Source organism: Astatotilapia calliptera, chromosome 2 (assembly GCF_900246225.1).
Source record: "Astatotilapia calliptera chromosome 2, fAstCal1.2, whole genome shotgun sequence".
NCBI lineage: Eukaryota > Metazoa > Chordata > Actinopteri > Cichliformes > Cichlidae > Astatotilapia > Astatotilapia calliptera.
In genome coordinates, this window is record NC_039303.1 from 374992 (window position 1) to 401377 (window position 26386).

General features: G+C 38.5%; 1 protein-coding gene, 1 long non-coding RNA gene and 1 gene segment (V, D, J or C); 2 read left to right on the forward strand and 1 right to left on the reverse strand.

The window, feature by feature from the left end:
• Positions 1–6544: 6544 nt before the first annotated feature.
• Positions 6545–7049, forward strand: LOC113029857 (uncharacterized). The gene is made up of 3 exons (XR_003273511.1): positions 6545–6678; positions 6768–6823; positions 6902–7049. It is a non-coding gene; the product is annotated as an uncharacterized LOC113029857 (long non-coding RNA).
• Positions 7050–12150: 5101 nt separating this feature from the next.
• Positions 12151–13669, forward strand: LOC113029826 (signal-regulatory protein beta-2-like). Its single transcript, XM_026180846.1, has 6 exons — positions 12151–12193; positions 12327–12647; positions 12725–13075; positions 13172–13300; positions 13390–13433; positions 13538–13669. The coding sequence occupies exons 1-6, from the start codon at positions 12151–12153 to the stop codon at positions 13667–13669; spliced, it is 1020 nt and encodes a 339-aa protein (XP_026036631.1).
• A 5399-nt stretch (positions 13670–19068) lies between these two features.
• On the reverse strand, positions 19069–22994 carry LOC113029846 (uncharacterized). Of its 2 annotated transcripts, none has more exon segments than one of them (5): positions 19069–19444; positions 19592–19662; positions 21926–22006; positions 22394–22738; positions 22855–22994. In that variant, coding segments are annotated over 5 exon segments (669 nt in total).
• Positions 22995–26386: the final 3392 nt, after the last annotated feature.

The following is a 26386-nucleotide window of genomic DNA, read 5'->3' on the forward strand; positions in this document are numbered from 1 at the left end:
TACCATAAAAATTCCAACAATTTAACTTTACCTCGTCAGAGAATGTGTATACTTGCTTCTCTCTTTTTACAAAGTGGTGCTGATCTTTTTGTGTCGTCCATTGTTAGACTGTAATGAAAATAAAGACTTGGTCTTTGTAACACCTGCCTCACCAGTAATATGAAAATAACCTTTTTTATTTTTGGTTTCTTGCCATATGCAAATGAAAAGAGACATAGATTTTGTCATAATGTTATGTATGTGTCCACCAAAACCTTCTAAAAATTGGAAATAAAAGCACAGTATTATACATTGTTGAAGCAATCCAGTTGTTCTCACTGGTCTAACAGCATAAAGATAGAAAGCCTTCGTTTTTCTCATGAGAAGAGCAAGCAAAGCAAAGCTCCACGCAACAGCTACACCGATAAAGGTTGTGGTGGGCCATTTCTCCACCCTTTGACCAACCTGAAGCTGTTTACTCAGAACAATCCCCTCAATGTGAGTTTCAACAGGATGTGAAGTGAGAGGAGAGCTGCAAGGCTTCAGCAGGGTACTCTTAGCTTAAACATCTGACTTGATTTTATTTTCTTTCTTGCCTTTTAAATTGCAAACATTGTTTGTGCTTTAAAACCACACACAATTGCAACCTTACTGATCTATCATAAAATACAATCTATATGCACTGTTCATACAACTGCATTTAAATGTTTAACTAACTTCATTCATCATTAATTTGAACAAGCTGTCATCTATGCATGTAGTACACACTTTATACACACTTTACACACGTTTACATAATTTCCTCTGGGATTAATAAATTATTCTGATTCTGATGATGTATCAAGGGTTTCAACCTATAGGTAATGATTTGCGAAACATTTAAAAAGTCCTGCCCTTGCTATAAAGGGCAGGGACAATTCATTATCACCTCCCATCTTTCATTGATAGCCTTAAGAAACACACAACACAAAAGTGTGATTAGAACAGTCATAGTTTGACCAGGTAAGTGTGTGTCCTTTCCTCTTTAACTCTTCCAACAAGAGCTGCTTTTGTTATACATCAAATTGATAAAACAGTGCTGCAAAACCAAGAGAGTGACACAGGAAGAAAAGCCCCTTCGCATTCACACCTGTCTTTGAAAGCCCGACCACAGAAATGCTCAAGTTTCCATGCTTTGTTTGTTTGTCAGTAACTACTGTGACTTTGTGTTTGCCTTTGTGTTTGCACACAAAGGCAAACACCAGGCAGGTTATGTTATGCAGGTTATGCAAAGAGCGACAAAACATTTCTAGAGAAAAAAACACAGCTATTTAACTTTAAAAGGTAATATTTACTTCTCAAATCCTTACCCTTTAGTATATACACGTGAATATATCACATGTACAGAAGCTGGGCACAGCATTGTTTCAGGGAATTACTCATTTATTGCTTGACAAAACTCCAGCGCTGCTTGCACTGTGCAGTTTTTTTTCTCTCGTTGCAGGCATGAACAGTGAAGCAACAGACAGGAAATGTGGCCTCAGAGAGGGGGCTGTGACATGCAACACATTGATCTCTAGCCCAGGCTGAACTTGAACCAGTGACATTGTGGTTTTGTGCTACCATATTAAGAACATCTTTGTCAGACCAACATGTATTGGCTTGTGGTCCACAATACGTTGACCCTGATTAGACCACTAACAGACCAGAACACTGAGCACAATATCCTACTCTGACACAGACTGCAGCAATTTTGACATTTTTTTTGTCACTAGGTGTACAATAGTTCTGCTTGAAACTGACACACACAATTTGGGTCATTTTAATGCTATTTTTAGTGGACTGCTTTTCAGTGGTAGTTTTAACCCTGTTGCTTTCATTTCTCTGACACATTAAAGAGAAGGTAAGACAGACTACAGTGGGTTCAGGTGTCTTACAATTTTTATTTTTGGTTTAACACACAAGCGACTTGTGTTAAAGTCTCACTAATCAGAGTTGTTAGCCAGTGCAACATCAGTCTATTTTCAGTTAAAAACAAAAGGTTCAATTCAATATTTTTCAGTATTACTCATATTAGCTGACCCCTAGCAGCCAAGTCAACCCTTACTCTTCCCTACCTGTTCTTGATGTTTATAGCTTGTTTTAGGCACAAAATGAAATTAATGTAATGTCTTGAAATATTGCTTTGCCACAGCTGTCATATTTGTCATTTTGTGCAACAGGTGTTTCCCTTCTTTTACGCAAAGACCTGTGTAGTAAGAGAAGTAAAACGTGCAGCTGCCCAGCTGTGATTGGTGTTGTCAATCTTTTTTTTTTTGCCTTCCCATTTGGTTCTTTAGCAGTCAGAATTATTATCTGTAGGCCAACAAAGATACCCAACAGATTTACTTTACCAAGTGGATCATCACAGTCTTGCCGTATTGGTCCTTTTGTTTGACCTTTGTTATTATTATTTGTTTATTTTATTTTATTTTCAGTTGTTACAGACGGGCCAGACATGACTAGGGTATAGGAAAGGGAGAAAGAAAGACAGAGGGAAAGAGGGACAGTGAGAAGCACTTACCAAAAAAAATCACCTGGATCAACTGTTGAGAGAAGAAGAAGAAAAAAAGAGAAAACAAGCAAAGAAGAGTGCAACATAATAAACACAAAACCATTGCAAAAATCTAGCTAAGTGTAAATAACAGTAAATACTAAATATTGAACATTTTTGTGCAGCACGCAAGACCGACAGCGCACAATGTGCTTTGAGATAGCAGCCAAGAAAGGTGTAGTTTGTGTTTGTGAACACCCATGCATGTGTACACCTGTGTGCACACCTGTGTGGATGAGCGTGCTTGCATTCAAAAGGTTTCTTCAGGTAATGGTCTGAGGGTGTGGGGAGCAATGGCCTTGTCCCCCAGGGCATGAAGCAGGTATGGAGGAGCCCCAGACATTCAGAACCCCAGAGTGCGAGAACCCAAGGACAACCATCGGAGGGGCATCCGTGACACCCTCTTGGAAAGAGCTGAGGAGAGCCCCAGACGATGGGTCAGCCAGCAGCCATGGAGCAGAAGCCTGAGCGGACTGCAGCGATGTGCCCACAGGCTCTGCTGGCAGCCAGCTGTGCCAGAGTGGACTGACCAAGCAACAGGTGCCTGGCCCTGCCAAGCAGCCACCGGGAGTGAGCCAGTACATACCTGAGCGCCCAGCCCCGGACACCAAGAACCACCAACACAGGGAGTGTGGTGAGGGGAGATCTAGGAGTCTAAGACCTGACCTGACATACAGACACAGACAAGCAGGCACACACAGAAAACAAACACTCGGCACTCACCCTACGTAGAGACAGACACAAATGGACACTGTACACAAAATCACAGTCCCCAAACTTACTCTAGACCCCAGGTCCAGGCACGGCCACCCCCAGACCTAGACCGAGGAGTTGTTACCCTTTTCCCTGGGGTGGAGACCAGATAGTAGCACGAAGGCCCTGCATCCCAGACCCCAATCGGATGGCCAACTCCTCCTCCCAGCCCCTCCACCACAATAGCTAACAGAGAACGGGGGTGTGTGAAGAGGTGTGGTCAATCTACAACTTGCAGATTATTAAAAGGCTCCTTATGTAGGGTGTAGCCTGAAGACCATGCCCTACATAAGGAGCCAAGATCGAAAACCCCAGTTGGAGATAACATATTCCCCAAACAGAGAATCTATATCTTGTTTAAAACATGCTGTAAATAAACAGGAAAATTAATGAAAATGTGGTACGTCCAGCCAATGTGAATCAAAACTTATAACATAACCATAAAATATAGATATTTTTGTTGCAAAGAAAACTTTGACTTCAAGCTTGGCACGGCTCACTAGGCCATTTCTCATAAGTATCTTATTTTTTATATCAGTATTTGTTTGTAAGTTTGGCCTTAGTTCACTCTAACATTATGCTAAATGCCTGTGGTTTTAAATCTGTTGATAATAAATATAACATATATTTATTGTTGATAAGTTGGTTCTATTGCTGCCTGAAACTTGGGAAAAATTTATGCTTTTTCATGGGGCACAACCCCCTAGATGAGACGTAACACCACACGTTGCATTGCACTTATATCCTGTCATCATTGTGGAGGGTGTGGTCTTATTGGTTGGCTCACACATTAGGAAGGCGGGGCGTTCTTTCTGTAGTTCACACATTACAATAAACTATGAACTTTGATGATCAGGATGCAGATGAGATTCTGTGTCACTGATTCTGGTTATGCTGTTCAATGATAGTTGAAAACATAAAGTTATATTTCTTAATGTTTTTTCCATTACAACAATGGAAAGAACTTTTTTTGTTCTGAAAATTAAAACAAGCTTATCACGAACTCTTTTCAGTAGTTTTTTAAGCTTTAAATAGGTGCTTAAAATGTTCATTAGATCTGTCTTTTCTTTGGGAGTTCTCAGGAATTTGTAGGAATTTGTAGTTTCCCTTTTTAAGTGTCATTTTTCATATGATCAAAAATTACACTTATGCAGTATTTTCAAAATATTTTAAATTTAAATGAGAAATGTTTCACCGTTTCTCCCACTGAAAACATTATGTCCTTCACTACCACTTCCTTAACTGGATGACCGAGCCTGCATCATGAAATTATTTTCCATGTTATTTGTGTGATATTTCAATTTCTTTATGCAGCAGGGATACACCTCTCAAACAATCTAGCAAGTAGACTAAACCGTTTTCTGTAATTAGTTTTCTTCTGTTGGTTTCTTAAATAACATGTGAATGTTAATTACCACAACAATCAGGTGCAATATTGATCAAATTCCAATGGATCACAACTTTATTTGGCTGTTTAGCTAGGCATAATCAACATGTATTGTTAACCTTAATTAGACTAGAAAACATGTTTTTTGCAGACAATTTCAATCTGCAAAACCTGTAATCAATAATCAAACAATAACTTTTATTAATGATTTAAAATGTTGTTAATTTTTAGTCTTTGGGTCTTAAAATGTTCATGTGTTTCACTTGGAAATATAATTGTGGCTCTTTAGTTTCAATATCAATGTGAATTTCAATATGAAAGTTATAAAAAATGTTTTTGCACATTTCTTTCCAGCTGAGAGTCAAAATTATGCTTTCATGTATTCTTTCTGTAAGTTTCATTTTGAGAAACCCACAACAAGTCTTAAATATGAAATGACACAACCTACATTTGGTGTTGTTTCATGTGCTTAGGTTGGAAAGATGGTTCATATTGTTTCCACTACGGTAATGCAGTGAAAAACCAACGAAACGAGAAGCCAATCAGACTGCACTGAGAGTGTTTCCTCCCACTTCATATGATTATATTTAGATGGATCATTTAAATTACGTTTTTATTACAGCAGTATCAAGTCAAAACACCAGAAATGAGGGTTATGTTTTATTTATTCCTGATGCTCAATGTTGGTCGTAAGTATATGGAGAGATAATATTTACTGCAAATATATATTTAAAGTAATGAAATTTAAGAAATTTAAAAGGACAAACAAAATTAATGATGACTGAGTGGACTGATTTTTTCCCTTTTTGTTTTTTGTTTTTGGTCAGGTTGCTCAGATGAACAGACTTTCGAGACAAAGACTGTTTACGTTGGGGAGAATATTAACCTGACGTGCCCCCGTAGAGATGTAGGAACCTTGTTTTGGATCAAGCTTGTTTCTGGAGACTTTCCTAAAATCTTAGGAAGATCATTTAGCTCTCAGAGTGCTGATCAGCGCATTAGAACTGTAACAGATCCTGGAATATTTGATCTGTATATTACAAAAGCACAGCAGAGTGATACAGGAGTTTACATCTGTATGAAAACAGCAAATAGAGAACTAACATTTTTGAATGGAACCTACTTAAAAGTTGAAGGTAAGTAGACAAAAACCTGAAGAATGTTTGTAGATTCCTGTAAAATTTGTAAATTTACATTGATTGTTTGCTCATTTGTGCATGGAGGTATGAATAGGCGTACCACCATGCGAACACCAAATAGTTAATATAAAAAAAGCAAAGCTTTTTATTGAATTTTGCTAAAATAACAAGTGATTTTGCACATTCTTTATAATTACTTAGGACCTGAGCCTCCTTTCACTACAGCTCCTCCACCTGATTCTGTCCATCAGGAACACACAGTCAATCTTCAGTGTTTGGTCCTCCATGACTTCCAGAATAAAACATGTCCAGTAGATGACAACGTGTTCTGTTTGAGCGCAGAACCACATCAATCTAACCCGGGCTCTAATTATACTCATGTGAATGGTGGAGCTGAATATGAAAGGAACTCAGAGGCACTCTCCACAAAAACATGTTTCTACAGCTACTTCAGAAACTTCAGCTCTTCTGATTCTCAGACGTATTACTGTGCTGTGGCCACATGTGTGGAGTCTTTTTCTCGAAATAAAACAACAGGCGATGCTGAAGGTAATTGAGTAGTATTTTTATATAATGGAGCAATTAGAGGATTTGTGCATTTTGTTACATTTTAGTTTTTTTTATCTATTCTATAATGCCTAAAAAAATACTTTTGGTAACAATTTTAATTACTGTTAACTTTCATTATTTCTTTTTTTTTATGTCAGCAGTCAAGAAAAGCTGCTCAAAGAAGGACAATACAATTCTCTATCTGTTGTGTGTCGCTTTGGCAATAAGCCTGGTTGTTATAGCCTGTCTAGTTTATTCAATCAAGAAGCTAAAGAAGAGTTCATATGTATATTCTAATGGTAAGCAAAGTCACTCCCATCACATCAAGCAATCAATACTAGGAAAATATAACCTAATTTTACTGCTTTTTTTTTTAATGACAATACAGATGCAGTTGCCCTGCAAACAAATGTAATTTCAAGTGGTGACCAGGAAAATCAGCAGGTAATTATAAGGACAAACAGAGCCATAAGCTTCCAGCATGTTTACCTGTGTAAATATTAACATGTGCTGCTTCCTCAGACAGATGAGGACTTGTTGGTTTATTCGGCACCAACTTTTAAAAAAGTGAGCAAATTGGGGACAAAGGATACAAAACCTGCAGAGGAAGAGAGCATCTACACTGATGTCAAGGCTCTTGAGCTGGATTAAGCTCTATAGCATCATGGATGTGGACATATATTTCACTTTTGTTAGAAATGTAATTATTTGTATATTTTTGACACTGTATTTCCAGTTTATGTGCAAAGACTAAAAAGTATATTATTAAGCTATTTTAGAGATGAAAACAGTATGAATCCCATCTATGAATGGTTTTAGTCTGTGTTGTTGTGTTCTTTAGTATTATTTAGTATATTGATGTGTTTCTCTGTAATCCACATGAATACATTATTTTCACGAATATAATGAAAGTAAAAAGTGGTTACAGTGGATATACAGTTTCCTGTTTGATAGTAAATAAAGTTTAATACAAAAATATAACACAAAATATCAACAGTACAAGAAAGTCACTAATTATTTAATTAAATTTCTTAAAACAGAGTCAGTGTGGCATTTTTTCTTGTATGTGTATATTTTTAGCTATGAACTTAAATTTAATTTAATAAACTTAAATTTTGACAATAACTCAGTTAGTCTAGGCTACTCTGAAATAAGTAAAAACTTGCCGACTTTCCTTACTCCAGAGGTAAGGCCTAGTGGCTTCATAGTATAATAATTCAAGAAACAAAAACGCTTCATGGGTCATAAGCTAGTGTACCCTTTCTGCTTGTTCTAAACCCTGATAAATGGGAGCATTTTGTCAGGAAGGGTATCCAATATAAAAACTACGCAAAATCAAGTGTGTGACCCATCTGTGCTGGATGCTGTGGCTGTACCTTGGGGGAAAAAGGCAGCAGCTACAAGTACAGTATCTAAGTCAGAGGTGGGGCCTGATGGTTTTATTTAAGTTTCTGTCAGTCATTATGGTTATATCCAATTTTAAAATCACAGTAATCAGACTTCGACAACAGTCAAAATAACTGGAATTCCATAAAGTGATATAAACCAAGTTTTGTTACATAGTGACAAAAAGGAAAGAATGAGTCCCAGTCTGGGGCTTGTTGAACCTTGATCCTTGTGGGAGATGGTCACCACCAGTGTTGGTCAAGTTACTTGAAAAAAGTAATCAGTAACTAATTACGGATTACTTCCCCAAAAAAGTAATCCCGTTACTTTACTGATTACTTATTTTCAAAAGTAATTAATTACTTAGATACTTAGTTACTTTTTAAAAACACGATTTACAACCTGAGTAGGTGATAAAGTGATAGATCTTTCAGCCCAATTCTACTTTTTCTGCATAATCCATCATACAAAATGTAATCAAATGGAAAAGTCTCTTTTTAAAACTTGTTTTATCAGTTTTAATCTTTTAACTTTATGCATCAAGCAAAAATGTAATTATATGCAACATTCTCTGACTGGAAGAAATTAGGTTAACATTTAAACCTATTTTCTGCACATTCCAGCACATAAAATAAAATATTTTTTGTGTTTACACTCAGTCTTTCAAATACATGCAAGTAAAACACAGCAGAAAATAAATAAAGTCAAAGACTCAGCGGTCCTGTTGCTCTATTTTCACCTGTAAAGCAGGAGTGGGGCAGGCGGAGGTTTACCCTGGTGCAGGTGTGCCGCGGTCAGTGGAAGAATCCGCGAGTTTCTCTGTGAGTTTCCCATCACGTCGTAGCTACTCGGTGCTTGTTTGGAAGTTTAGGGGTTTTTTCACTGTAAAAAGAAGTTTTCTTCCCACTCACAGCGGACACTAATGTTTTTGTCACTTTTTATGGAATCAAACTCAAAGTAAGGTCAGTACTTCCACGCTTTAAACGCTGCACGCTCATACTCTCTCTGCACTCGATATGTGATCCATTGTTGATCTGCACACAGCTGTTGTCATGAACGGCGCACTCGCTTACGTCACTGTCATGAGACATTCTCGCAAAAAATCATGGTTTTAGTAAAACAGTAACGCAGCGTTCCTACGGGAAAGTAATCTAATTACCGTTTTTGCAATAGTAATCCCTTACTTTACTCGTTACTTGAAAAAAGTAATCAGATTACAGTAACGCGTTACAAGTAACGCGTTACTGCCCATCTCTGGTCACCACTCTCCACTGGACAGTTCTACCCCTTCCTGGGATGCAGGTACTTGTTGGTTCTGGGGCATGTGGTTATTTTGACTTCTGCTCAGCAATCTATACTCTATAGAGCAAAAAGCTAATTAACTATGTAATGCCTCCAGTAATGCCACCCATTACCCCACCTTTGCAAATACAATACTTACTGATAAACAATAAAATACTATTTTGATGAATGAATTTTAAATTGTGTCTTTAGACATTTTGTTACTAGCAGTCTGTCTCAAAAACACATAATTTGTTTCCATTTCTTTAGATTAATCAGCATCTATCCATCCATCCATCTGTCTTCTTTCACTTATCCGGGGCCGGGTCGCAGGGGCAGCAGCATCTCCCCAGCCACCTTCCCCAGCTTGTCCGGGGGGACACCAAGGCATTTTCAGGCCAGCCGAGAGATATAATCTCTCCAGCGTGTCCTGGGTCTGCCCTGGGGCCTCTCCCGATGGGACATGCCTGGAACAACTCACCCAGGAGGTGCCCAGCAGGCATCCTTGTCAAATGCCAGAACCACCTCAACCTTGTGAATCTGGATGACTTCATAAAATTGTATTATTAATAGTAATATTAAGATTGATATGAATAATATTTATTTTAATAATATTTAATTAATCTGATCACCTCCTTATCCCGACAAACTGCTCTGAGTTTTCATTGTACGGAGGAGAAGATCACCCAGTAGAGTTCACCTATTTGAAAACACAGCCTGACTACTTAGTTTATTTCAGAAGCACTTTAGAACTGAACCTTACTGGTTACTGACATGGTGGTTTTATAGTCCTGTCTGACCAGAATCCTGTGATTCCGGTCGGACAGGGGGTTCACCCACCGTGCGTGTGCAGTGATTCCTCCAGGATCCTGAATGAATGTTACTGGAAGCGGATTACGTAAGTGACTGCCGAATATTCCAGACAAGTGGTCTGGAATAGAGCAGAGAGGGGACACTTTTCATAGGTTTTAACACTCAGTTTCACCTCTGTATTTGTTATAATTTTGCGCTTCTCTGTGGCTTGCTGACTTACCAGCAAAACCACAGACAAGAGTAGCCCACAGACCAGTTGTACCATATGCTCTGTAGACTGGCTCCATCTGACAACAGAACTCACTGCAGGACAACAAATGTCGTACCTCTGCTTGGTATTTGCAGTTATTTATGAAGATCTTTGAAATGTCCACTGTTGTTTTGTGATAACATTCATATTTTATTATAAATGAAGAAGCTGCCGTACATTTAAGTGAAGCTACTCTGTGGCTCCACTTGCTCCACTTGCTCGGTGTCTCTTAAACTCTTCTTAAAGACTTCGACTCTGGTCCTACATACATTTAATAATTTGCAAACCTGAGATTGGTCATGTTTGCATCTGGAAATAAATATTTGTCTGTTCTGTATTGTCATTTTAGTGTCATTTTTCTGATGTGAAGATGGCTGAGGCTTTTTTTGAGTCTTGAGTTATTTTAATTTTATTTATAAATGCTTCATAAGGCAAAAAAATCTTATCACTTTGGTGAGGTCACATAAAATACTAACAACTGTATTAAAAATGAATTACAATATGAAACATGTATTTATAAACCCTCTATTAACACACTTACAAACATATATATATAAAACAATTACCCTCTCGCTCCTGTGGGCGGTCTTGCCCTTTGACTCCTCTAACAGAGGCCTGGGTGCTTGAGGGTCCTGCGCAGTATCTTTGCTGTTCCTACGACTGCGCTCTTCTAGACAGAGATTTCGGACGGTGTTCGTAGGATCTACTGGAGCCACTTGCCTAGCTTGGGGGATCACTGCACCAAGTGCTCAGATTACCACTGTTACCTTTACCCTCCACATCTTCTGGAGTTCTCCTCCCAACTCTCGGTACTACTCATGTTCCTTTTTCCTGATGTTGCTGTCATTCGGTGCAGCTACAGCTATCGCTACGGCCGTCTTCCTCTGCTTGTCCACCACTCCTGTTCCAGTTGGTTAGCCATCAACAGCTTGTCTGTCTTTAATTGGAAGTCCCACAGAATCCTAGCTTGGTCATTATCAGGGGCATGTCCCATTTTGACCTCTGGACTTCCAGACTGTATTGTTCTTGCATATTATGCCAGCCATTTTATTATGGCTTGGTTTTTGTTAAACAACCAACGCCTGGTCTGTGTAAAAGACCAGGGCTTTCATTACAAGAAATAAATAAATTCCAGCCTAGTTTCAGTTAGGATTTGGACTCGGCTGCTATTTGTCAATTATTCTGTTTATAAACTGTAAGGACAAAATTTCACGTTACAGCTAAATGATAGAAGGTTTCAAGGTTAGTGGCCTTTAAATCTTTACACACCTAGGATTGAAGCCAAGGGTAATTGGGTATGAATGAAAATTACGAGTGGTGGTGGTTCTACACTGAAAACGATAAGATGCCCATTCTCTGTTTTAGGATAAGTTGCTTCTTGTGTCTTCCTTTTAAATTGGGGAGGAGTGGAGCAGCACACATACAAATGGATTACTACAGTGTCAGGAGTGATGCTGAGAGCAGAACTGTATATTCTGTGCTTTATGAATGTGTGGTTAAAAGTGTGTTGGTCAGTAAGCTGAGAAAAGTGGTATATCATTTCAAATACATTAATAACAAACAACAACAACAAAAAATTGACGTTGTGAATACAGAGTAAAAATATGTGAATAATCCTGGATTGTTTCTCATGAAATTTGCTACAAAAATGGCCAAATATTCTGTTTTTTGAAGACTATAAATCTCCATTGTTCAGCCTGCTCTTTAGCTCTACAGGTGGTAAAATGTCGTGTCCCCCTGGCCAATATTCAATCTACAAATTTTCCCTGAAATGAAAGTGTGACACATTATAGCTATTTCAAGATCGAAGAACACAAATAGTTACCATGTTGGCAGTGTTAAAAACCAGAGTCCAACACAATAGAAGATGAAAGAGAGGTGATATGTTTTACAAAGCACAGAGGTAGATGTAACAGGAAATGTACTTTTGAATCTATTCTGTGTTAGCCAATCAGGTGCATTTTACTGACCTAAAACGATCATTCCACCTCCTTCACTCATTGAAATACCAGTACGGTCCCCAACAAAAAGCAGAGCCAAGATGATCGTCTTTTGGGTTACATTGTTTTTTTTTCACCAAGGATGTAAGTGCATTTTTATTTTGTCTAAAAATGTTCTTAGTTAAGGATTTTCATGTCAAATAGACATATACAGAATAAAAGAGTTTTACATTGGAAAGTTACAATGTCAAACAAAATGTTATTTCTCTTATTTCAGATTCTCTGGTTCCAGTTAAAACTGTTCAGCTTGGTGAACCAGCAACCTTGACATGCACTATTCCCAAAGAGCTCAGCGTTAGGGGACTCAAATGGTACAAGCAGAGCGTCGGGGATACTCTTAAATTAATAGTTACTCTGATTCAGCCTAAAGCTGATTTTAGTCCTGGATTTTTGAGCTCAAGATTTCGGATAAATAATGATGCAAATTTTAGCAGCCTGACCATTTTGGAGACAGTTCAAGAGGATGAGGGTCACTATCATTGTACAAACACAGAATGGATTGGAACTACATGGGGTGGAATATATTTGTTAGTTACAGGTAATAAGCCAATCTACTTTTAAAAATGTTCACATTTTTCTGTGCATGTTTTGGAGAATGTGATTTGTATTACACAGGAAAAGCTCAGAGGGCATCAAACTATGCAGTCAGTCAGTTACTGATAGAATCAAATCCAGGAGACACAATGACGCTCCAGTGTTCAGTCTTCTCTGACTCTGACAACAAGACGTGTCCAGGAGATCTCAATATTCTCTGGGTCAGAGAGGGATCAGATAAATCTCTTCCAAACATCATCTACACTGACAAAAACAGAAGTAATGAATGTGAGAAAAGATCTGACCATCAGAAGACATGTGTTTATCGCTTCTCTAAGAACGTCAGCTCCTCTGATGCTGGGACTTACTACTGTGCTGTGGCCACATGTGGGGAGATATTATTTGGAAGTGGAACTACTGTGGTTATTCAAGGTAATGTTATCATTACTCTATTAATTAGAAAAAATGTCACAAATGGCACTTTGGCATTCATCTCATCTTTTCCTTTTCTTTTTAATATGATTGCAGACAGCAGTGTGTGGTCACAGACAGCTAGTAGAGTTGTTTTCTTGCTCTGCGCTGTCGTGGTTATAAGTCTGATTGTTATTGCTGTCCTCATTTACACAATCAAGATAAACAACAGTGATCATCCCAAAGGTAATTGAAGTTAATCATAATTCTCTTTTTAATAAAAGCATATAAATCTTGAGTTTTATCCATTGTTATCCGTATTTTCCACAATCAAGCTGCTGACCTGCAGAAAATCTTTAGTGATGAGAAAAAACAGCAGGTAAAGCAATTAAAGCTGAGAATATTCTTAAAAAATATAACATGTTTCTTATTTAAGTTTCTTTTTAATGTTTCTAATATTTTTTATGCACTGCATTTTCCCAGAATGAGGACACATGGATGTTTTCTGCTGTTGTCTTTACCACGATAGAAGTTGACAGAAGTATAACAAAGAGTGCAAACGCAGTGACGAGGCAGCAGATCTATATGGCTGCCAAGAATCTTGGGCTGGATTAGGTCTATATATGATGCCTTGGTATGAAATAATCTTCTTTATGTTTGCTTAGAGCTAATTGTTTCTTTTTATAATGTGGCTTTGTGTACATATTATTATCAGCATGTTTAAATGCACTTTGATTGATCGCAACTTAATAATTAAAATGTACATGTTTGTATGCATGTAAAGATCCGCCCTGAACAGCAGCGTTCCTGGTTTAGTCTGGAGTGTATGAGGTTCAGATAGTTAGGGTGCATACCAAATAAGCACATACCCATTAAAATAAAAACAAACAGACATCTGTGAAAGGGATTATCATTCTTGGTAATTATGTAGTAAATATGCAAATTAAATCTGTACCAACTGCATTTTTTAAATTTCATTTTTATGATGTATGATGATAAAATCTTGGAGAAATAAGTAAAGGGTGAATACGTATAAGAAAAGTACTGTAGCTGAAACTAAAGACTAACAGGAAGGTGCTGATGTATTCAAACAGGGAAACCACACATGAGAGAAGTTTACAGATTTCAAGCTAAGAAAAAAGGTGATTGTGATCAGTGCATAGTGTTGATTTGTGTCTCAGAAGAAAGAAATGTAGAACAATGAGGGTTAAAAGGGAAGCATCATAGTACATCATTGTCTTTATCATTTTGCAGTCTAGTTGTAATGAATTGTCCTAAAATCCTATTCTCAATGTTACTGTGTTTGTCAACATTATTAAATAAAACACCTTCTATCAAATCTTGTTATTGTTCAACTTCGCTTTGCAGCTTTGTAAACATTTTTCATCACTAAAATTCCTTTAGCATTTGAAAGTAAAAGATAGGAGTTAATGAGGTTTTATAATATTTTTCTTACAGTGATTTCTATCTGTCCATTCTCTTTCTCTTATCCATATTAAGGGTACTGGGGGGCTGAAGCCTATCGCAGCTATCACAGAGCAAGAGGTGTGGTACACTCTGGAGAGGTCGCCACACTGACTCAGGGCTAACTAACTGCTGTATTCATTATTTGTGTACATTTCATGAGTAATGCTCTCCTTAATATTAAAATGGACAGGTTAAGGACAGATCATTACATTTTCCTGCTCACTATAAGAGTCTCATCCAACAGCAGCGTACATACAATCTTGTGGTCATTTTCTCGTTTTCCTTTTTTTTTTAAACTCTCATTGCATAGCAATCCCCGGTGATTACATCATGACCTGTAATGACTTACATTTCACAATCTTTACATTTGCATTTCTTACATTCAGGGACAGTCCTAGCATGTTTGGTACCCTGGGCGAACACTCCCTCTCCCTCTGTCAATTTTCCATCAGTAATTTTGCACTCTAGTATCACCCAACCCCACAACATGGACTAATAGACTAATAGACATATACCTTGTATAAGGTTTTTTTCTGGGATTTCACACAACCCAGGAAAAATAATTAATACAAAATGGGCTTGGAGTGACAATATTATGAATGAAATGTGCACTACTTGGAAGCAGCCCGCCCCCTCCCCTTTCGACAGGTTGTGTGTGAGACTTCAGCACAGCAGCAGGCGCACCGAGGGCCCCTCGCGCTCACTTTTTGCATAGATGTGTGTGATAGAATTTAGAAAACACATGTGTGCAAATTATAAGTCTATATCATCATTTCTTAAGTTTTTGTGTTTGTTTTAGGGCAGTCAGTGTTAACGCGTTAACGGCGTCATCACGATTAATGCGATTAAAATTTTTAACGGAATCAACCTATCCGGAGCGCAGAACGGACAAACTTCAGACAAACTGCCCGAAATGCGTTGAGAGAGAGATTTCAGCGATTTTACGACATTCTGCTCTCCAGATGGAGTAATTGCTGCTTCAGCCAGAGAATCTCCCGCCGTCCCGCCCCTCTCCTCCCTGTGTGGCAAGCAGCAGGCGCACCTTGCAAATAAAGGGCACCTTTACTCCCTGCAAATAGGCAATAGAAAACCAATCAGCGCCCATGCAATCCCCAAAATGCGCTGGCATGATGTCGGGGCTGTATGGATAACCACGCAAGCCTCTAACCCAGTATTCCCGCTCGCAGTGCATGACACAAACCTGAGTAGATGCGTGCTCTGACTTAAGGAGACTCTTAAAGCAGCAGTATGCCCCTCAAAATGCCTGCTCTAGTCATGACAATGACAACTCTAGAAACAGACCTTTTGTAGACAGGTCTGCAGTTTGTCTGGTCTGCTGAGGAAAACCAGTCAACCTCTCCCCCTGAAAAGAGAAATTGGAACTAGAATTCGCCATTTCAGTGTTTTAAAACTGTATGTCAAGAGCAAGGAAGCTGAGACACAGAGGGACCCTGCACTTCACAACACAGTGGCTTCAATTACAAGGTCACCACATACTACATTGCAACCTGCTTCTTAGTCAAAATGAACATCATGAAGAATTTTAGAAGGTTTGAAACCAGTGAATAACAATATGAACTCACCATTGAGGATTTAACAGAGGTCATAGGTCAGGTGACTAGAGTTATTTCCCCATTGGTCTTTATACAGCTAGATTTTTTTTAAATTAAAAGAGTAATTCTTCATTCTTAAGTAACCAGATAACCAGATCCCTCCTGGTTAGTAAAGAATGCAGGTTTTTGTCCACTGGTTTCAGTTTTAAGACCAATGAGCTACGTCCATATTGCCATCCATGACATAAATTTTCAGAACATGATTTCAAGGAATAGCCTAGTAAGAACATTAAGAGTAAGAATATTATCATTAAAAGATTTTGGAGGAAATAAAGAAGACTTTGCAAACAATATGAGCTACATTGCAAAAGTGGAAAAAAAGTGGGAAAATCAGAGGAAAAAACAAATAACATGTTAACTTTAGATTTACTCAGAACAGACTTCACTCAGCCGCAGCTGTATTTTTTATATCACCTTCATATTTTTAGAAAAAATTGTTCTTTTGTCTACACTACACTACTTTTTACTCCAATTTACATTTTCTCTGTCATATTTGCATATTTGTCTCAGTTGAATCAGAAACCTTTAATTGCTTCTAGGTTCTTGTGATACTGTGCTATAAGCCAAGCGTAAAGCACCACAAACACCTCCCTGACTTTGAATACCATGCTAACCATTTGCAATTCTGAAAGCAATACCAACTAGATTTTTAAGTCTTGCTATAAAATGAGTAACAATTGGGTGGACATTGGGATTGGCTTTCCCAGCTAGTAGCTTGTAATGCAGCCTTCAGTAATAGTAATAAACCACACAGCAGTAGTGCATCGAAGACACTGAAGTGGCACATAACCAGGTAGCTACCACAACTAATACAAGGTAGTTGCAGTAGGTTAACGTTAGTTTTTAAAAAAGAACTTACTTCCAGATGTTTCTTTAGGTTGGAGGTGGAGTCTTTTGATGCTGAGAGCAGCTTGGTTGTTGGCAAACAGAGTTTGCATTGTACAGTCAGACTTCACCCATCCCTTTCTTATTTAAATGTGAAGTGGTGTCGGAATGTCCAAGTAAGAAATGCATTCCTGCCCGTGCACTGCTGGCTCTGTTGTGCTGGCTCCAGGTCCACTGTGTAACTGACACCACCAACATTAGAGCCTCTTAGGCTACGTTCACACTGCAGGTCTTAATGCTCAATTCAGATTTTTTGATCAAATCCGATTTTTTTGTCTGCTCGTTCACACTACAAATAAAATGCGACAGCAAACGCGCTCTAGTGTGAACGCTCAAAGTGGCCGCATGCGCAAAAGAAGACGTCACACACAACGCGCTCTGTTTACACCCAGAGCAACAGTATTGTTTGACTGATGGCCTTAATATAAAGACTTCGGACTTTACGTTTCCCAATTTTTGCTTTAAATTATTTTGTTATTTAAATAATAATGTAAATAACCTAATAATGATCCTTATTGCTGTGTAAGAGGAGCGGTGCTTCAAAGGATAGCTGCAGGTTTCTGTCAGAATCTGCAGATTATACAGTACAAATAAAATGTTCACGTTTCTCCAACGTTGTCTTCCCAACAGTTTCACTGGATGGCCAGGAAGCGTTCAAGATGTCTTCTCGGACGCTTCTCCGGCGCTGATAATTGGCGTCTGTCTTGTGTCAGTGACGTAAAAGACGGATTTAATGCGACATGACCATCAAACAGCAGTCGTTTTCTAAAACATTGGATATGTATCGGATTCAGCACCACATACAAAGTGACCCAGATCGGATTTGAAAATATCGGATTTGTGCCGTTCACACTGTCACACCATGATCGGATATGTGTCGCACAGGGTCAAAACATAGGATTTGATGTTTGGGTTTCCAGCAAAGCGTGGAATTACCAAAATCAGAGAGGGGATAGAGATGGGATAGCCTAACATATGAAACAGGAAAAGACCGCAGTGTAATCCATTTATTTTAACAAAGTGACTGTATTCTAGTTATTAACTATTTAAGCAGTAACTGTAACAGAATACAGTTACTCATATTTTGTATTTTATACAGGTAATGCCAGTACATGTATTCCACTACTCCCCAACACATTCACCAGTGTGTGAATGTGTGCGTGAATGGGTGGATGACTGGATATGTAAAGCGCTTTGGGGTCCTTAGGGACTAGTAAGGCGCTATATAAATACAGGCCATTTACCACTGTATTAGCAAAACTACTGTTTTTGATCAATGCACAGTACCTCTTTTAAGTTTAACAGATGATTCACATTCTGTCATTTCAAGTTGTTCTTCAGCTGTTAAAAATATTAAAATTTTAGATACCACAACCTATGATTAAATTCACTCAGTCAGAGCTGCATATACAGAAACTTTAGAGACACTTAAAGTATAACGGAAAAGTGTGACCAACGCGTTTCCACTGGAGTCTTCTCATCAGGTCCTTTTCTTCTCCATGCACCTTAAAAGTAGGTGAAGTTGTGCCAGAAAATATTGTTGCTATACAGAAACTTTAGACATCCTCATTACTTCGAACTAACCAAGTATGATTCAAGCTTAAGGGGAAATAATATAAGACGAATATTATAAGATGGTGATTATCAGTTTAATCAGGTCAGACTAGTTGATACAGAAGAACCAAGACATTGGCATAAAAACAAGACAGGAAGAGAAATTAATCCACTGTTGAAAATTATAATAAATCAAATAAAAAAAGAAACATAAAAGCTTCCCCAAATATATCCCCCAAATTTAAAATCCATAGAATAACAATGAAAATCTGAACCAAAAAACATAATTGCAAAACAAAAACGTAATATTTGAAGTTAGAAAAAAACAATTCAACAATATTACAAGAAATCAAAGCCACTGTTGGAATTATAAAGAATTCAAAAAAGGAATCTAAAAGTTAAATCAAAACATAAACTCCTATGATATATTTAAAACTATACTCGAAAACTCTCGGACCACGATAAGCAAAAACTGATTTCACAGACAGACTGAAGTAGCCTGCAGAAGCTGTTCTATGTAACTAATACAAAAAATATATTTTTTATGGCAGCAAAATAAAATCAATAACTATGATAACGGAGATATGGTGATAGCAAAAATAGTGACAAGCAAGCTGCGGTGATTTCTTAACAAACTGAATTTCCCACAAGAAAGTATGTTGCTAAGAAAAAACGAAGCAGCAAGGAAATAAATGCTGATAACTTTGAAATGAGTGTGTCGCTGCATCGGCCCTGCGCTGCCCTGGAGAGGGTGTTAGGTGTGATTATCTGCTTTGAGAACAGAGTACACACACTCTGTGTTTGCTCTTCTCATTTTTATTTTTCTGGAGAAACCCAGTTCTGCACAGCTGGTTGCAGTGTCTTTGTCATTCTGCAAAATATTCATATGTTAGTGTTGCTGAAATTTTGGAGGTCAGAGTTGATGTTCTTTTCATTTTTTATTATTTATTATTTATCGCTGCATGATATGACATTATTAAAATAAAAGGTTAATTGCTTTATTGTGCCACATATTTACCAGAAACGTATTTATGGAATTTGATTGATCCACTGTTGACTTGCCAATATGATGGGAGCCAGTCATTTTTCCTTTCAAAAAAAGAAATCCATTCTCAGTATGTGTACATATAATAACTGCAATTCATGTACTGCAATTGTGACAGTATGACAGAAAATATAAAGAAAAATTAAAGAGCTAACCAAAAAAGAGGTTAACTTATGCAAAGCATGTTCAAATGAAGGTGTTTGGTCCAGATGTCAGCTGTAGAGTATGGAAATACGTAGGAGAAAGGGGAGTGAACTGTAGATTGTTTTAACTTAATCTAGTTTAACTAACTTCAAAAGATGAAGTGAGAGGCCTAAAACATGTGTACAGCAGATTGACAGCATCTGCAAGTCACATCCTTAATAAATAAAAGGCCTGACACACTTAAGGCAGTGTTATTGAGGCTCTCGTCAAAATTAAAAGGAATTAAGAATAAACCATAAAATATCATCTGGAAAAAATCTGATTTGCAATGAATATATAATTTTTCTCCAGCATGATAATGATGCCAAACACTCTAATGCACATGGAAATTAAGTTGCAAAGTCTGTGTTTGTGCTTGTATATGCACATACAGTGGGGCAAAAAAGTATTTAGTCAGCCACCGATTGTGCAAGTTCCCCCACTTAAAATGATGACAGAGGTCAGTAATTTGCACCAGAGGTACACTTCAACTGTGAGAGACAGAATGTGAAAAAAAAATCCATGAATCCACATGGTAGGATTTGTAAAGAATTTATTGGTAAATCAGGGTGGAAAATAAGTATTTGGTCAATAACAAAAATACAACTCAATACTTTGTAACATAACCTTTGTTGGCAATAACAGAGGTCAAACGTTTACTATAGGTCTTTACCAGGTTTGCACACACAGTAGCTGGTATTTTGGCCCATTCCTCCATGCAGATCTTCTCGAGAGCAGTGATGTTTTGGGGCTGTCACCGAGCAACACGGACTTTCAACTCCCGCCACAGATTTTCTATGGGGTTGAGGTCTGGAGACTGGCTAGGCCACTCCAGGACTTTCAAATGCTTCTTACGGAGCCACTCCTTTGTTGCCCGGGCGGTGTGTTTTGGATCATTGTCATGTTGGAAGACCCAGCCTCGTTTCATCTTCAAAGTTCTCACTGATGGAAGGAGGTTTTGGCTCAAAATCTCACGATACATGGCCCCATTCATTCTGTCCTTAACACGGATCAGTCGTCCTGTCCCCTTGGCAGAAAAACAGCCCCATAGCATGATGTTTCCACCCCCATGCTTCACAGTAGGTATGGTGTTCTTGGGATGCAACTCAGTATTCTTCTTCCTCCAAACACGACGAGTTGAGTTTATACCAAAAAGTTCTACTTTGGTATCATCTGACCACATGACATTCTCCCAATCCTCTGCTGTATCATCCATGTGCTCTCTGGCAAACTTCAGACGGGCCTGGACATGCACTGGCTTCAGCAGCGGAACACGTCTGGCACTGCGGGATTTGATTCCCTGCCGTTGTAGTGTGTTACTGATGGTGACCTTTGTTACTTTGGTCCCAGCTCTCTGCAGGTCATTCACCAGGTCCCCCCGTGTGGTTCTGGGATCTTTGCTCACCGTTCTCATGATCATTTTGACCCCACGGGATGAGATCTTGCGTGGAGCCCCAGATCGAGGGAGATTATCAGTGGTCTTGTATGTCTTCCATTTTCTGATGATTGCTCCCACAGTTGATTTTTTCACACCAAGCTGCTTGCCTATTGTAGATTCACTCTTCCCAGTCTGGTGCAGGTCTACAATACTTTTCCTGGTGTCCTTCGAAAGCTCTTTGGTCTTGGCCATGGCGGAGTTTGGAGTCTGACTGTTTGAGGCTGTGGACAGGTGTCTTTTATACAGATGATGAGTTCAAACAGGTGCCATTCATACAGGTAACGAGTGGGGGACAGAAAAGCTTCTTACAGAAGACGTTACAGGTCTGTGAGAGCCAGAGATTTTCCTTGTTTGAGGTGACCAAATACTTATTTTCCACCCTGATTTACGAATAAATTCTTTACAAATCCTACCATGTGAATTCATGGATTTTTTTTTCACATTCTGTCTCTCACAGTTGAAGTGTACCTCTGGTGCAAATTACTGACCTCTGTCATCATTTTAAGTGGGGGAACTTGCACAATCGGTGGCTGACTAAATACTTTTTTGCCCCACTGTATCTGAGTATCTATGTTTGCTGCACACAGTCAGTGAAGTAGCTGCTCTGTCACACATACTACATATGGTAATCATTCAAAAAAATTCAAAAAAGCACTAATTTATCAGTATTTGTTAACATTTCCAACCTGTGCAGCGTTGACAAGCATTCCTTTGATTGCTGTAGAAAACAAGAATGGGGATCAAAATCATGCTGCTGGTCAAGAATACTGCAAGCACAAGAACAAACAACCCAAATCCTGATACTGACTCTGGAAAAACAATAAAATAAAGCATTATGTACATTTAGGATCAATAGGATAAATTAAAACACATAAATTATAAGTAGTCAATAGCTACAAAAGTCAAAGTTCATTGATTTTAGCCAATGAAAAGTTGTCAGATTTTAATTATCGCAATTATAAATGAATCATTATATAAGGAAAACAAGTCTATTTATTTTGCATAGTGTCATTTATGTTCAGTGGTTTGCATAAAACATGATTAAGACAGAAAATATCTCAATAAAACATTGTTGTTTTGACTTCAGCTCTTCCCATTAGCCAGGCTAAACGGTTCAATGCGAGATGGATTTAAATACAAATGTTAATACATACTTATCTCTACTTTAGTTCCTTCACCAAACAGGATCTTTCCACATGTGACCACAGCACAGTAATAAGTCCCAGCATCAGAGTAGTCCTGTATCGTTTTTGATAGACTGTAGACACAGTTTCTCTTCAGAGCCTCATCCCTGCTGTCCATGTGAGTGTGAATGATGCTTGGAGTAAAACTTTCAGATCCAGCTCTCAACCAGTACACTCTGTGTTCATCTGGACATTGGAATGCTTTTTCTTTGCTCGTGGAGAGAAGTGAACACTGGAGAGCCAACGAGTCTCCGATCAGAACAGACTCTTTCTTTGGAACTTGTTTCATGTAGATTGATTCCTGCTGGTTGTAATCTGTAAATTAAGTCAGATTTGTAACCTAAACAATTAATAATAGATTTTATTCTTTGTGCGAGTGATTTAACTGTTCACTGAACATAACAGTTTTAGTGCCATTGGTAGCATCTTACCTTTCACAGCCAAGAATGTGCCACTGCTGAACATCTGTGAATATGTGGTTCGCATTTGACAGAAATATGTTGCTTCATCCTCTTTGCTGACATTTCTGATAGTAAATATTTCTTTGTTCAATGTGAAACGTGAATCTTTAAATGCATCAGTTGAAGTTATTTTGTCCAGAATAACAGAAGCAACACTTTGGGGCAAGTGTCCCAGAGACTGTTTATACCAGTGTAAGGATTTTAACTCCTTCTCAGAGACTTCACAGCCAAAAGTAACATTGTCACCAAGGTCAACAACAGTCAAAGAGATCAACTGAGGAACCTCTGAAGTTTGAGTCACAGCTGAAGAAGAAAAAAAATGCAGTTAACAAAATGACAAAATCGATGTAAATACTGTTAGATAAATATCCAGCAACAGTAAATGTGTACGACGGTGTAGTACAAACATGCTCTTCATGTTTTTCTCACGAGCAATGAATTGCACTTACATGGTGTACAAAGAAGAATCAAAGCAGCCAGTGCTATGATCATTGTGGTGCAGCACTCTTGTTGCTCTCTACTGATCTTCTCTTGCTCAAATAGGAGGCATACAGCCATCACAAGGTGACGAAGGTTTGACAAGCAGAAATCAATGATTGGCTGAAATGTAGGAAATGGCCTTTCTCCCATTTAGGGAACATTGTGTATATTATCACTGGATCTAAGAGGTTTTTCTTTCGGAGTAACTACTTTGATAACCACTTAAAATGTGTCAGAAAGTCTTATGTGCCATTCTCAGCACAAGCTCTGGGAATCTTTTTATAGCAGTATTTTACTTAGAGTAGTAGCTTCATGATGTTTCTTTGTAAATCAGATACACATCAGATTTATGATGCAAACTTTTTATTTGATCATAGCTTAATATCTTTCTGGTTAACCAGGATTTAGAAAATGAAGTGTATCAATATAGGTAGAGCTGACTTTTCCTGAGTATTTAGGGGAAATTGAGAGCTACATCGTACATTCTGTAGGTTTTAGGGAAAAACCACAAAGAAAGCATGTACAGTATTTGAGAGACAGAGGACACTAACTGTGTATTTGTCACCAAGGTGCAAGATACAAGATTTTTTACCATTGAAACTTAGAATTTAGTTTTTTCTTAAAAATAACATCAAAACATGGAATACAGGTGTCTTTTCATTGGCTTTTTATGATAATAATATAAAATAATGGCTACATAAAAAAGAGAGAACAACAAGGAAGTCACATTCAGCTGCAACACTCATAGATGAAGGCTGTGGTGGGCCTTTGACCAACCCTACTGAAGCTGTTTCCTCAGAACAGGACACATCATGAAGTTTTATGTACCGTTAATTTGAATGGGCTAAAAATCTATTATTGTACTAAGTTAACACATTCTGACAATCTTAGGGGAGGTGGTCAAAACAAATATACTCTTGTAATCTTGTGAAAAAAAGAAAAAAAAGAGAGACCAGAGTAGTACAAGTGAATCATGAGCACCTCCCCTGGTTTCCTTGCAATTACCAATGAAAACAAACAAAAACAAACCACAGTGTTACTGAAATCAGTCACAGCATGACTGAACAGGTCTGAGTGTTGGTGTCTGTTTCTCACATAGGCTTTAACAACTCCAGATGTTTGTTCTGATATAAAAACTAGTCACATTAAAACTATAGTATTATCATTTCCCTTTAAAAACAACAGCAAACAAAACAAACAAACAAATGACACAGTGTTTCAAGATCAGATACCTGAGATTGAAAGAGACAAGAAGAAACCCTGTTTGTATTCACACCCCTGTTTGAAAGCCCAACCACAGCAATGCTTAAGTTTCCATCATGCATCAACCATGGCTATTTTTGTCTTTGTGTGTTTCAGGTGCAAGCAATGTTGTGCACAAAAAGGATGTACGAAGTACTAAAAGAAGATGAAGAACATGTGAAAAGAATAATCAAGTTATCGGTGTCCTGTTTGAAAAGATATTTTACAATCGTTAGCTTTCTTGCTTGTAGCTGTTTGTGTAAGATCTGACCACAGGCCAGACACAGAACTGTACTAGGAAATTACAGCGAACTATTTGATTAAACTATAAGACCTATTTATTTGCCACAGGTCATGCAGGTTGTTGTAGATGTTTTCACCACCCGCTGCAGTGCCTTGCAGTCAGCAACACAGCTGGTCAGGATGCTGTCTATCGCACAGTGGTAGACGTTACCCAGTATGTCAGTAGACAGGTGGTTCTTCTTCAGTGCTCTCAAGAAAAAACAGGCACTGATGTGCCTTCTCGACCAGGCTGGAGGTGTTAGTTGACCAGGACAGATTCTCAGAGATGTGCGTCCCCAAGAACTTGAAGCTGGAGACCCGTTTCAACAGCTGTGCCATTTACGTAGATGGGGGCATGGGATGGGTGTCTCTCTTCTCTCTCCTCAAGTCCACAATGATCTCTTTGATTTTGCTGGTATTCAGAAGCAGGTCATTGTCAGCACACCACATAGCTAGTTGCATTACTTCTTCCCTGTAGCCAGACTCAGCATTGTCACTGATGAGACCAATCACCGTGGTGTCATCTGCAAACTTGATGATGGAGTTGGATCCAGGGTTAGGGCAGGGGTCAGCAACCTTTAACATCGAAAGAACCATTTGGACCCGGTTTCCACGCAAAAGAAAACACTGGGAGCCGCAAATACTTTTTGACATCTAATATGAAGATAACACTGTATATATTGTTTTTTTTACCTTTATGCTTTGTTTGAACAACTAAGGTGTGTTGCTTATGAAATCCTTGAAGTGCTACAGAGAAAATTACATTTTATTTATGCAATTAACACTTTTTGAACTCTTAAAGAAATATAACAAAAGGAAAGACACCCAGCTGAACTAAAATGATCCACGTAGCAAACAAAAACTGTTGTGAGCCGCCACCCTTATATCACCTTTGGGCTTTTGGAGCCTTGACCTGACTTTTAAAAAAAAAAATTTGAAAAAAAGCTCTATTCTGCTAAAAAATGAAAAATAGATATTTACAAAATTCTGCCTAAATATGTATTTTACCTGGTTAATGGGTGTGGCGGGGCGTGGTCTGCAGCGCCGCTGCAGGGGAGGGGGACACACCTGAGCGGCACCCGCAATCATGCCTCGCCGCCTTTACGTCTGTGCTGTTGTGTTGGTATGTGTCAGGCTGTGAGCTGAAAAGCTACAGCCGGCTGTATGCGTCAGCAACCGTGTTCATGGAAACATCGTCGGGTCTGCCGTGATGTGTTTACAACGGGACTTCTGCTCCTGAACCTCTGCGCACAGCGTCTGCAGATCGGGTCTGTACGAAGTCACTTTCATCTTTACGCTGGACTGTAAGCTGTCATCTGTGAGGCGTGAGCGGTGTTTGTTTCTAACATAGTTCACGGTGGAGAACAGCTGCTGACATAATGTGGATCCGAAGATCCATAATTGACCTACCTGGGGTTGAAAGTCTCGATAAATGCACGGCGTTTCGGCAGGTATACCGGCTTCCGCGAGTGTGACGCTTACTTTGAGCGATGAAAAA